The sequence below is a fragment of the Panicum virgatum genome, chromosome 4N (assembly GCF_016808335.1).
Source record: "Panicum virgatum strain AP13 chromosome 4N, P.virgatum_v5, whole genome shotgun sequence".
NCBI classification, from domain to species: domain Eukaryota; kingdom Viridiplantae; phylum Streptophyta; class Magnoliopsida; order Poales; family Poaceae; genus Panicum; species Panicum virgatum.
Window position 1 is genome coordinate 33,739,850 of NC_053148.1, and position 12,893 is coordinate 33,752,742.

The 12,893-nt window shown below is 52.8% G+C and overlaps 1 protein-coding gene across 1 annotated transcript; it reads right to left on the bottom strand.

Moving 5' to 3' along the window:
• Positions 1-252: 252 nt before the first annotated feature.
• LOC120669341 lies at positions 253-12,482 on the bottom strand. Its single transcript, XM_039949112.1, has 3 exons — positions 11,524-12,482; positions 491-615; positions 253-266 (listed from the first exon to the last, which is right to left on the bottom strand). Exons 1-3 carry the CDS (start codon positions 12,480-12,482, stop codon positions 253-255), a joined length of 1,098 nt encoding a protein of 365 aa, XP_039805046.1.
• Positions 12,483-12,893: the final 411 nt, after the last annotated feature.

The window sequence follows — 12,893 nt, forward strand, 5'->3', positions numbered from 1 at the left end:
AATGCCTCGAAGGGGGACTTCTTCAGACTGGCCTGGTAGCTGTTGTTGTAGGAAAACTCAGCATACGACAGGCACTTATCCCAACTGGTACCATACTGAATAGCACAAGCTCTCAGCATATCCTCCAACACCTGGTTGATTCTCTCTGTCTGCCCATCTGTCTGAGGATGATAGGCGGTACTGAAGCGCAGCTTCGTTTCCAACGAATCATGGAGCTGCTCCTAGAACTGTGAAGTGAACTGAGATCCTCTGTCAGATAAAATCTTCTGGGGCACACCATGCAAACAGACAATCCAGGAAATATACAGCTCTGCAAGTTTAGCACCGGAGTAAGTAGTGTTCACCGGAATGAAGTGAGCAACCTTCATCAAACGCTCCACTACTACCCATATAGAGTTGTACCCCTGCTGAGTACGAGGCAATCCCACTATGAAATCCATCGTGATCTCCTCCCATTTCCACTCGGGAATCTTCAACGGCTGCAACAAACCGGCTGGCCTCTGATGCTCTGCCTTCACACGCTGACATGTGTCGTAGATGGCCACATACTCGGCGACTGAACGCTTCATCCCGGGCCACCAGAAACGCTCCTTAAGATCATAATACATCTTAGTACTGCCCGGATGAATAGAGTAAGCCGTATCAAGAGCCTCACTCAGAATCAACTTCCTGAGATCATTCCCCCCTGGCACACAAATCCGGTTCTTGTACCACAAGGTACCCTGATCATCCTCTCTAAAATGAGGAGCCTTGCCTTTCTTGAGCAACTCACGAATCTCCTGCAGCTTCTCATCTTCCTTCTGATGCTGCCGGATCTCTGCCTCTAGAGTAGGCTCTGCCTCGAATGTTGCACTCGAAGTATGATGCAAGAAACCCAGACTCAACTGCTCAAACTCCTCACATAACTCCTGAGGCATCTTCTGCTCTGAGCATCTGCCACAACATTGGCCTTACCCGGATGATAGTGAATCTCCAGGTCATAATCCTTGACCAATTCTAACCATCTCCTCTGCCACATGTTCAGCTCATTCTGTGTGAAAATATATTTGAGGCTCTTGTGATCAGTGTAGATATCACACTGCTGCCCATACAAGTAATGCCTCCAAATCTTCAGAGCATGCACAACTGCGGCTAACTCAAGATCATGAGTGGGATAGTTCAGCTCATGCCGACGTAACTGCCGTGAAGCATAAGCAATCACTCTGCCCTCCTGCATCAGAACACAACAAAGACCATCCTTCGAAGCATCACAGTACATCGTGAACCTCTTGCTCTGGTCTGGCAGAGTAAGGACTAGCGCCGTAGTCAACCTCTTTTTCAGCTCATCAAATGCCATCTGACGCTCATCAATCCATATGAATGCCGCATTCTTCTCTAGCAAAGAAGTCAAGGGCTTCGCGATCTTGGAGAAATTCTCAATGAACCTCCGATAATATCCTGCTAAGCCCAAGAATGACCGAACTTCCTTCACCGTCTGCAGTGTCTCCCACTCGAGCACATCCTTCACCTTGCTCGGATCAACTGCAATACCTCCCTTGGAGATGATATGACCGAGGAATGGAACCTCGTCAATCCAGAACTCGCACTTGCTGAACTTAGCATACAGCTGATGCTCCCTTAATCTCTGCAATACGAGTCTCAGATGCTCTTCATGCTCTGCCTCTGTCTTGGTGAAGATCAGAATATCATCAATAAAGATCACCACAAAGACATCCAGATAATCCATGAAAACCATGTTCATAAAGTGCATGAAGAAAGCCGGGGCATTAGTCAAGCCGAAGGACATGACCGTGTACTCATACAGCCCGTACTTGCAGGTAAATGCCATCTTCGGAATATCCTCAGGATGGATCCTCAGCTGAAAATAACCCGAACGCAGATCAATCTTCGAGAATACACGAGCACCTCGAAGCAGATCAAAGAGATCCTCAATACGGGGCAGTGGATGCTTGTTCTTGATGGTAACTGTGTTCAACTCCCGATAGTCGACACACATTCTCTTCGAGCCATCCTTCTTATCTACTAGCAACAATGTAAAAGCCCAAGGAGAAAAGGTGCGACGGATATAGCCCTTGGCTAGCAACTTATCAATAGTTTTCTTGACTTCCTCATGCTCTATAGGTGCCATGCGGTAGGGCCGCTTTGCAATAGGAGCAGTGCCAGGCAAGAGATCAATAGAAAACTCGATGTCGCGTTCAGGCGGCATACCTGGCAAATCATCCAGAAAGACATCCGGGAATTCGAACACCACGCGAATACCATCCGTGGGTCTAGCCTCCATCTGATGAAGAAATCCAGAAGGTTCCACTGCACTGATACTAACCTCCTAGCCATTGGACGCCGATAACAAGACTGTCCTCTGAGCACAATCTATCCGGACTCCCCACTTAGCAAGAGTCTCCATCCCTAGAATGACATCGATGCCCTTGGTGTCTAGCACCATCAGATCTGTACTGAATTCTACCCCCCTTAAGGATACACTGACTCTGGGGCAGAAGGTATGAGACCTCAATTGTCCTCCCGGTGAAGATACTAACAGGCACCTCTTTAATGTGCTAGTACGAATACCATGTTGCTCGACAAAAGACTGTGTAATGAAGGAATGCATAGCACCAGTATCGAAAAGCACTGTAGCTGGATATGAATTGACCATGAACATACCAATAACCACATTGGGAGCCTCGGCCGCTGACTCGGCCGTAACGTGGTTCACCTTCCCCTGAAGTGGCGCCCTGGGCTGAGCTGGGCGCCCCTGCTGTCCCGCCTGCGACTTCCGGGGGCAAGTATTGGCGTAGTGCCCCGGCTGGCCGCAGTTATAGCAGGTGCGAAGAAGTCCTAGAGCCTGCTGTCTGGCAGGAGGAGCTGCCGGCCATGGAGCCTGAGGTGCTGGCGGAGCTGGTGGAGCAGCACGAGCCGGAGGTGCCGGTAAACTCTGGCCCTAGCCTGCCTGCTGCTGCTGTCGAGGCGGGTATTGCTGTGGCCTCTGCTGGTACTGCTGGGGCGGCTGGAGGCGAGGACGGGTGTTGCTGCCGGAAGCAATGGGAACAATCTTCCTCTTCTTGTCCTCCATCTCCAGGTGCTTGCGCTTCATGTTGAGCGCGCTGTCAACCAGATGGTTGAAGTCATCGAAGCGGAGGTTGAGCAGCGCGTACTGGATGTAGTCCTCGAGACCCTCCATGAAATGCTCCTGCTTGTCGCGATCATCCGCGACCTCGGCAGGGGCGTAGCGAGCGAGCTGAAGGAAACGATCACGATACTCCGTGACCGTCATAGTTCCCTGAAGTGAAAAGGACAGATGTATGACGAATGAATAGCTCATGCTTCAGAAAGATAGAACAATGGGGATACTAGCTCAAAAGGAAAATGCTGAAAGATTATATCTGAGTTTACCTGCTTATGTGCAAGGAACTCCTTCTTCTTCATCTTCATAACGCCCGCGGGGACGTTGTGGCTGCGGAACCGCTCCCGGAATTGGATCCAGGTGAAAGCCTCATGGTCCTGAACTGGGTGGGACTCCCACCAGTCCAAAGCTGCACCTCGCAGCTGTCCTGCTGCGTACAAGACACGCTCCCAATCATCGCACTGGGCGATGTCCAGCTGGTGCTCCACTGCACGGAGCCAGTCGTCTGCCTGAAGTGGGTCAGACATGTGAGAGAACGTCGGCGGGTGACCCCTCAGGAACTCAACACGCCTGTCGCGGGTCTGCGACGGTGGAGGAGGCGGAGGCTGAGTGTGAGCCTGCTGAAGTGCCTGAACAGTGTTGTTCAGCGTAGCCATCATCTGCATCTGGAGCTGTAAGTACTGCTCCGGGGTCAGAGGCGGAGGCATCGGGATCCTAGAACCCTGGTTGTTCTGCCCCTGCTGGTCAGAACCACGCCTGGTGTTCACCATCTGATTTTGGACAAAAGATTTCATGAGTAAGGATATTGCAGAAATAAATTCAGATGGATACGATAAAGTAGACAGGATAGAGTGGACGGTTTTACCCCAACAATCTAACTCGTTTTATTAATTAATTAACTTTAATTTAAAACTGATTTTCATTAAACAAATTTAACTACTAAACTATGCAATCAACCAGAAAATCCAAATCAAACATGTAGCATAATAACAAGCATACAATTTCACAACTTAGCCGAGTTCAACACACGACTCGACTAACACAATGCATCGCAGAACGTGCTATCGTATTATTATAAAATGGTCATCTAGCTTATACCTATGATGATCAAACGATTTTTCTGTAGGCCAGAATCTACGGAACTAATTCTATAGAGAAGATTCAAGGCAAGACGAGTAAAAATCTCGGAATTTTAAGGAATATAATAGCAAAATAGTTTCAGCAGACAAGGCTTAGAGAGAAGAGACCTAAAACTCGACCAGTTCTATCTAGGCTTTCGTCCTACAGTCGATATAGCTCTGATACCACTCTGTAACACCCGGTTTATAATAGGACATAAACCGAGCAATCATATACGTGCCAGGATCAAGTCACACGTATATACAACAGAATGAACAATATATCACAGCATATATCACGTAAAAGATATAATAAAGCGAGTACGAATATTATTTATTATAATAATGACAAAATGTCTGATACAGAGTATGCGGAAGCATAAAACATATACGATAACTCTTGTCGGAAGCTGAGCAAGACGCCACAGGAACATCGACTGGGAGACGAACGCCTAGAAGTCCTCATACTCCTGGTAGCTCCGGGTGAACTCCCTCGCGTCGGCAGGAACTGAGCAGCAGTAGAGTATCCCCAAGAGGAAAAAGAGTAGAGTAGGCAAGAGTGAGTACACAAGTTGTACTCAACAAGTATAATACAAACTATGAGGCTCTAAGGTTGGCTGACTCAACTGCATTAGCTTTTAATCTTGGCAAAATTTTATAAAAGCTATTTACTACAGGTTGATGTATTACCATACCCCAGTTACATAGTAATTAATCAAAATTAATTATGAACTACTGAGAACCAAACCGAAACTACCAATGTAACCCCACTAATCAAAAGGAGGATCCGGGCCGCTCATGACCGTGAGTACGGCTAGTATACCAGTTTTACACTCTGCAGAGGTTGCACACCTTTACCCACAAGCCGTTAGTTACACTAGTTGTTCATCACACTTCCTTAGGTGAGATGACTAGCAAACACACTACGAGGCCTTTACAAAGAATCTCGTTGGTAAGGAGTAACCGCGAGGGTGGATCGGCGACGATGGGGCCCACCTCCGGGGGTACAAGACACAGGTGCCCAGACCAAGCACAGACCAGGCCGGAGGAGCAGGGACCATTGAAGCTTACCTTTCCTGCCCCGCAGGTAAGTTACTCCAAACCAAAAAGACCTAATTATTACGCCAAGACCGTCCCATTCCAGTCTTGTGGTTGCGCGGTTGTCCCAGGTTGTCGCCCTAATGACGTACGGTCCTTATGGAGAGTAGCTAGCACAAAACACAGTGTGAGCCCCCTAAACCAAGTTTCTAGAAAAACCAATTTTAAACGAGACGTGAGCCACTCAAGCGGGCCACTCCCAGAATTAAGTTGCATATACCATTAATCAAATTAATTAAAAAGGACCAAGTGTGTTATAGCGCGGCACCTAGCACAACTAACCAAAAATGCAACCCAAGGTACATATATAAAGGATATAAAGTGGCGAGGAAAATCCTTATAGGCATACAGTATTAAAATGCAGTATGAAAATGTATTTAAAGTGATAGGTGTTGTTCAAGTTATACTTGCCTTCCTCAAACTGCTCCTGCTGCTCAAAGTGCTCAGAAGGTGGTGGCTGCTCCGGGTACTAGTACTGGGGCTCCTCCGGTAGCTCAATGTGTACTCACGAACACATGGCCAAAAACAAGGCAATAACATAAACATGCATGCAAACAAAAGCTAACACTAAGAATCAGTACAACAATACATAAAAATAGCAAACAAAACCAAGCTAGAACTATTCTATGCGTTACAACGATCGCGTGGACATAAAGAACACTTAAACGGAGTTAAAACGCGAAAACTAGGCCTAAAACAAGTTCCAGGGGCTTAACTGTAAGAAAAACATAGTTTCTGGGGGTTTTCTGCAAAAACCAGGGTCTAAAACGTAATTAAACCTTAGATCTGGGGTCTAACCCGCAAAAACACCAAGGCTGGACGGCAGGTTCTATTTTTCAAGAGCACAGGGGGGTCCGTGTAAGATTTTGGGCTGAACTGCAAATACTTTTCAATGGCACAGGACTGCGGGTTGATTCCCAGGAACTTCAGGGACTCTTTAGCAAAACTGGTAGGCCGAACCGGTATCTACAGATTTGAACCGTTGGATCGAGATCTCGCGGCTCAGATCAGATCCAAAGGCGATCTAATCTCGCGCGTCCATTCCAGATCGGGCGGTCCAGGACCGATCCGATCGACGGCAGCGGCAGGGCTCGCCGGGACAGAGGTCCCGCGGCGGCGCGTGGGGAAAACTCCCCGGACTTCGGCGTTTCGGGGGTTCCAGGGCCTGGTTTGGCCTGGGGGTTTGGTCATGGGTGGAGTACGCGACGTGCGTAATCCACCTGGGGTTACGGCGGGGCTCGGGGCTGCTCGGAGTGGCGAGCGCCAAGGCGGTGGCGGGTCTGCGCGGCAGCAGAACGACGGCGAGCGCCGTTCCGGTCTCGGATAGGGTTCACGGAATTCTGAAACTAGCGCATGAAGACCGGGAAGGTACAGGAGTCCTCACCGAGGGTGCTGGTCGGACGGGGAGGCCGTGCAGTGTCGACGGCGTTGATGGAGGGCGGTGGCGCACGGCGGAGCTCGCAGAGGTGGTAGCTGAAAGGGGTGCGCCGGGCCTGCTGATCCGCGAAGGAGGTCCGTACAGGCCCTGTGAAGGTCTACAAGGGGTCAGAAGAGCCTGGGCTTCGCCGACGGCGAGCAAATGCGGTGGCGCACCAGGTTACCTGCGTAGTGCTCCGGACGAAATTCCGGCCGCTGCAGGGCAGAGGTCGGGGATGGCGGGCTCGGAGTCATTCCTGGGCCCGAGGCGAAGTTGTGGTGGTGAGTTGCAGGGGCTGGGACGCAGCGTGGCGGTGGTTTCACGGCAGCACAGATGCTCCGCACGGCGGAGCAGTGCAGAGCGATGGGGAGGCGGCGCTCTAGGGTTCAGTGGCGGCTGTGGAGGAGGGTAGGGTGCGGGGAAGGTCGCGGCGGTGCCAATTAAAGGGAACCGGGGATCTTGGGGAGGCGTGCACCACACGGGCGTCGCGGTGATTGCGGCCGCGATCCGTGTGCGTGAGAGGCGGATCGCGCAACGGCTTCGGCCCGGGCTCTGGGCGAAGCTTCTAGAGGGAAGGGGCACGGTGTGGCTGGCCGGTGGGCCTCGGGCGCGCGCACGGGGCGGAGCAGGGCCACGGGACAGCGAGGTCGCGGCGCTGCGAAGCGGAGCAGAGGTGCGGGCATCACGGCGGGGAAGAAGGCGCTGCCAGGTGGGCCAGGGCTGTCAGCGAGGCGCGGGCGACGCGTTCGCGACGCTGAGCGCGCGGAGGGGGTGAGCTGGACTACTGGGCCGAACACGGGACGTTTGGGCCAGTGCGGGGAGGAGGCGAGCGCGCACTGCAGGAGTGGGCCGCCGGGGAAAGGAGAGAGCGGACCGGGTTGGAAAGCTGGGCCGCGGGGTTGGATACCGGGTTTGGGTCTTCTTTCCTTTTTCCTTTTCTAATTGCTATTTCAATCTAACTCAAACCAATCAAACTATTTGAATTCAAATTCGAATTTGAATTCAACCCTAACACTCAAACAAATAAATTAATGCACCAGCATGAATGCAACAACAAATTTTAAACTTAGACAAATTTTAATTACTTGTGGATCAAAATTAGATTTAATGCAAGTCTAAGCATAATGAAACCTTAGAAAATTAAATAAAGCCAATTAAATTTATTATTAAATGCTGAAATTTTAATTAGGGTGTTACACCGCCAGCGTCCCGATCTTGCTCAGCACGGGGTCAATCGCCGACGGCAGGGACGGCTTGGCCCTCCAGGACTGGCGGTCGGAGGCGGGCCCCTCGGTCGGCATGACGAGGCGCTCGTTGGCGTCGGTGGTGGCGATCACCCACTCCCTGCACCAATCCTCCCACTTTCTGCCCGTGAGGCTGGGGATTTAGGGCGTCTGCAGATCGTTCCTTGTCTAGAAGTAGTACGCCCCGACTTCATCCTTGCTCTTCCCGGACTTCACCAGGACGAAGAAGTAGCGGAAGAGGATGACGCAGGGCCGCACCCCCATGAACATCTCGCATAGGTGGACGAAGATCGACGTCAGGAGGATGGAGTGGGGCGTGAGATGCTGGAGCTGGATGCCGAAATCCTCTAGCAGCAGCCGGAAGAATGAAGAAATCGGCAGCCCCACGCCGGTGGAAATGTGCGAAACAAACAGCACAAATTCCCCGACGCGCAGATCACCGAGGGGAACCGAGCCCGCTCGAATCCCCCAGACGGTCTCCCATGGACTCCACGCAAGCAGGCGGTGCACCACATTTAGTTCCGCCTCGGTCTGGAAACGGTGGGGATGGACGAGGGACGTCATTGTGCTGTGGAGGCGAGGAACAATCTACGCAGAAGAGCAAGGGGCGAGGAGGATCGAAAGCAAAGGGGCACAAGGGCTTGGAAGGAAGAAGGCGAATGCGAAAAGGGTGCCGCGTTCAACGGCACAGTCCTTTAACAAAGCCTGACCAATCTGGCGCGCCCCGAAACCGTTGCTGGAAGTCAAGCGACACTCATGCCTAGAGTTAGATGCCTAGTCCATCACAGGGGGGCAGGCCCACCTATCATGAGATGCGGGTAACAAGTGAAGGTGTGAAAAAGCGGGATCTGAACCGTCGCCCGTGCGCTGGTGGTAAAAATTCAATTTACCCCGACCGCAACAATGCCGAGCGTCGCTCGCGTGACTAGGTGTACCACTGTGTGTGGGGGCCATGAGTCAGTGAGCCGTTGCGATGTGATGAGGCAGCGAGAAATCCGATGGATGGTCGAAGCCGGACAAGACTCCTGCAATGCGTGCAGTCGAGCGCTAGAAGCAACCAAGTTGATGGAAGCAAGGTCACAGTAGTGGCCCCACCTTCGGGTTCGTAGCCTCTCCCGAGGTGGGCCCGGGGGCCACTGTCGGTACCCCGGGACTGGGGTACCCCCTCCTACTGCGTCTGGGAAAGGACTCGCGTAGTTATCCTAAACTACGCGCTGAAGCGCAGAGCAGTCGGACCCCTGCGGTCTGGAGTCCACCTCGCCGGGCCAGCGGCCCTGGACCTGCTCTATGCTCGAGGGAGGATCCGGTGGCGCCACGTGTCCTAGAGAAGGCAGCGCCTGGCGCATATAGCCGGGGGTCCCTGGACCCCCCATGCCATCCGGACCCCCCGGCGCGCGGGGAACCAGCATTTCACCCAGGAGGGGTCCGAAGCCACCACGTGTCCGCGGGCGCGGGCACGAGTCTTCCGCCAGAAGACTCGCCCACCCACCGCATTTAATGTGGGAGGCTGAGGTGTGCTCTGTCGCCGCGGAGCACGGGGCAGCTTTTGCCAGACTCCACTATTGGTCGCGTATTACTAAGGTGCACAGTGCAGCCGCAGGCGCCGCCCGCGCGGTGCACGTTAGTCTGCCCCATTAAATGGATGCGATGGCACGGCCCTTTCCATCATGCCGCCTACGCCGCAAGCTACGCGGCATGAGCAGCATGCGTGGCGCAGCCTACCCGGCTAGCTGCAAGTGCCGCACCAACTTGACAGGGCAAGACCACGCCGGTCGGAGGGTCTGCGCCGGTCAGTACATTCGTGCGGACGAGGCAGCAAAATCCCGGAATAAGATCTTCCCCAGGCATAGCACCATAATAGCGCTAGGCGTTATGTTATTTAAATACATCCACGTTGGGCCTAGCTGTCGGGGTCCCAACGGTTATGTACGTGTCTCCCTTTGACTATGAAAGGGGAGCACACGCTAGTCTCAGGACAAGTGGACTCACACTCTCTCCCTCACACTCTCAGCTCACCAGCTAGAACCACTCTCGAGCAATCTCTTGTGAGCATAGGTAATACAACACACAGTGGAAGTAGGGTATTACGCTCGGGCGGCCCGAACCATTCTAAACCTTCTGTGTTCATTGTGTTCTTGCATCTAGATCGAACTAATCCTAGCTACCCCCCGAGTTCATTCTCCCTCAGGGCTTAGGCGGGTGCATTCTGCCACCAGGCTGGGTTTACCACCCGACAAACACTATCCAAGAAATCAAAATCCTCGCGGGATGGTGAAGATGAATACTCGGCAAAAGAAAAGGAGGATTCACCGAAAACGACATGACGCGAGATGATGACCCGGTTAGATTGGCGATCAAGACAAAGGTATCCTTTATGATGCAGAGAAAAACCAAGGAAGACACAAAGGGTGGAGCGAGGAGCTAATTTGTGTGGGGCTGTGGCAGAAAGGTTGGGGTAGCATTTGCAGCAAAAAAACACGAAGATGGTCAGATGAGGGCTGAACTCCAAAGAGTGCAAAATGAGGAGTGGAGAACTGAAGAGTTTTGGTTGGCAACAGGTTCAGAAGGTGGGTGGCCATGGCAAGAGCAGTGGCTCAATAAGAAGGAGGAACGCGTGCATGCAAAAGGAGGGAACGAACCATGTTATTTGTAGTGCGAATGATGCGTTCAGATTTACCGTTCTGCGCTGAAGTGTAGGGACAAGACATTCGAAGGTGGATGCCATGCGACAGGTAGAAAGAGCGGGCACGGAGATTGTCAAACTCGCGGCCGTTGTCGCATTGGACGCCTTGAATGGTGACCCCGAACTGAGTGCAAACATAAGCGAAAAAGTGAGACAAAGTGGAAAAGGTGTTAGACTTAGGACGAAGAGGAAAGGTCCATAAGTAGTGTGAGCAATTGTCAAGAATAACAAGATAATACTTATGAACAATGACACTAACAATAGGAGAAGTCCAAAAATCACAATGTATTAATTGAAAATTGCGAGTAGCACGAGAGGATGCATGGAAAGGTAGGCGTACATGATGACCTAGCTGACAAGCATGACAAAGACCCGCAGAACTACTAGGAGTACATTTTATGACAAAAGTCTGAGCAAGCTTGGATAGAGCCTTAGGACCGGGATGTCCAAGACGTTGATGCCAAAGTGAAGAAGATGATGAAGCAAGGAGCGCCGTGGCAGGAAACTGCAAAGGGTAGAGAGGCCCGGAGCTGTCAAACCTGACGATATCGCTCCGAGTAGGAAGATCCTTCACAGAACAACCGAAAGGGTCAAATTCCACGGAGCAATTATTGTCAATGGTAAATTGCCGAACAGAAACAAGATTCTTAATAATGTTAGGTGCAACAAGAACATTATTAAGATGCAAGTTATGAGGAAGGTGGGCAACACTAGTAGAGGCGACAAGAACAAGATTCCTGTTGCTAACAACAATAGTGGAAGGACAAGAGGGAGAAGGTGTAGTAGAGGAAATGATACTGGCATCCGAAGTGATGTGACTAGTAGCTCCGGTATCAAAATACCAGTCAAGTTGTGCGGGCTGTTGGAGCTGCATCGTCTGGAACTGAGCGGCCAGAGCTTGCTGATCCCAGCCTGCGTTGGAGGAGACGCCCTCGGGAGGCCCATACATCAGAGCGGGAGAAGGGACGCCCCGCTGGCCGGCCCACTGACCGGCCAGGAGCGCCTGCTGCTGCTGGTGAAATCTAGGGGGTGGTGGAAGGGGTGCTGGGGGTCCCTGGGCACCGGGCCACATGTGGGAGCCAGACCAAGGATTCTGGTATGAGGGCCAGAACCCTAGTCGCTGCCCACCACCGCTGAAGGGACCAGAAGCGGAGGAGGCAGCCCCGCTAGGCGCGCCCCCGCTGTTGTGGCCGCCCCTATTGGTGTGGCCGCCCCCGGAACTGCCTACGAAGCTGTTGCCGTTGCCGCCGCCGCAAGAACGCTTGCCACCGCGTTTGCCACGCTTGTGACCGCCGTTGTTGGAGCCCTGTCGCTGCGGTGAGAAGGGGGCTGAGCCTTTGGTGCCACTGAAAGGAGCCCCCTTGGTGTTGGTGGTGAGGAGCACAGTAGCAGGAGCAGCTTTTGCCATGGTCAGTTCCTCCATGCGAAGGTCATCACGCACCTGAAGAAAAGTTGGCAGTGGATTTGTGTGGCGAAGTTGAAGTCCGATGGCAGCAAATCGCTCACTGAGGCCGCAGATGATATTCAAAACAAGGGTTCGATCAGAGACTGGCTCTCCGAGATCCCGGAGGTTCTCGGCCTTCCGTTTGTAGAGGCGGCAGTAGTCGGCAACAGGAAGATCTCCTTGAGAAAAAGCACGGAAGTCGGCGTCGGCGTAGAGGGCACGTGTGGCTCGATTACCGAGAAATTGGGACTCGATGGCGAGCCACAGTGTGCGAGCAGTGGCGTGGCGCTCGGAGATGGAGTCGATCAGGTCATCGGAGATGGTGCCGCGAAGCCAAGCTCGGACGACACAGTCCATACGGACCCAGTCGGGGGAGGCAGGGGCGACGTCGTCGGAGAGGACATGCCGCTCCAGGGAATACTTCCCAAGGGTGAGGAGGAAGGATTCTCTCCAGCGAGAGTAGAACGTGGAGTTGACGTCGAGGAGCAGTGGGATGAGAGCTCGGATGTTCTGTACCGAGACTACTTGCGCGTGGAGATTCAACAAGGCAGCAGCCTCGTGTTGCGCCAGAGCATTGAAGAATTGATCCTCATCATCGTTGTCGTGGGTGTCGTGGGAAGGAAAATCGGCTGTGGCACGCTCGCGCACCGTGCGCTCCTGGGCGGCGCGAGCACGGGCTACGGCAGCATCGCGATCGGCCAGAGCCTGGGCCGCTTCGCGGTCGGCTTCCTCCGCGCGGGCCAGGGCAGCCTCGCGAGCGGCCTGGGA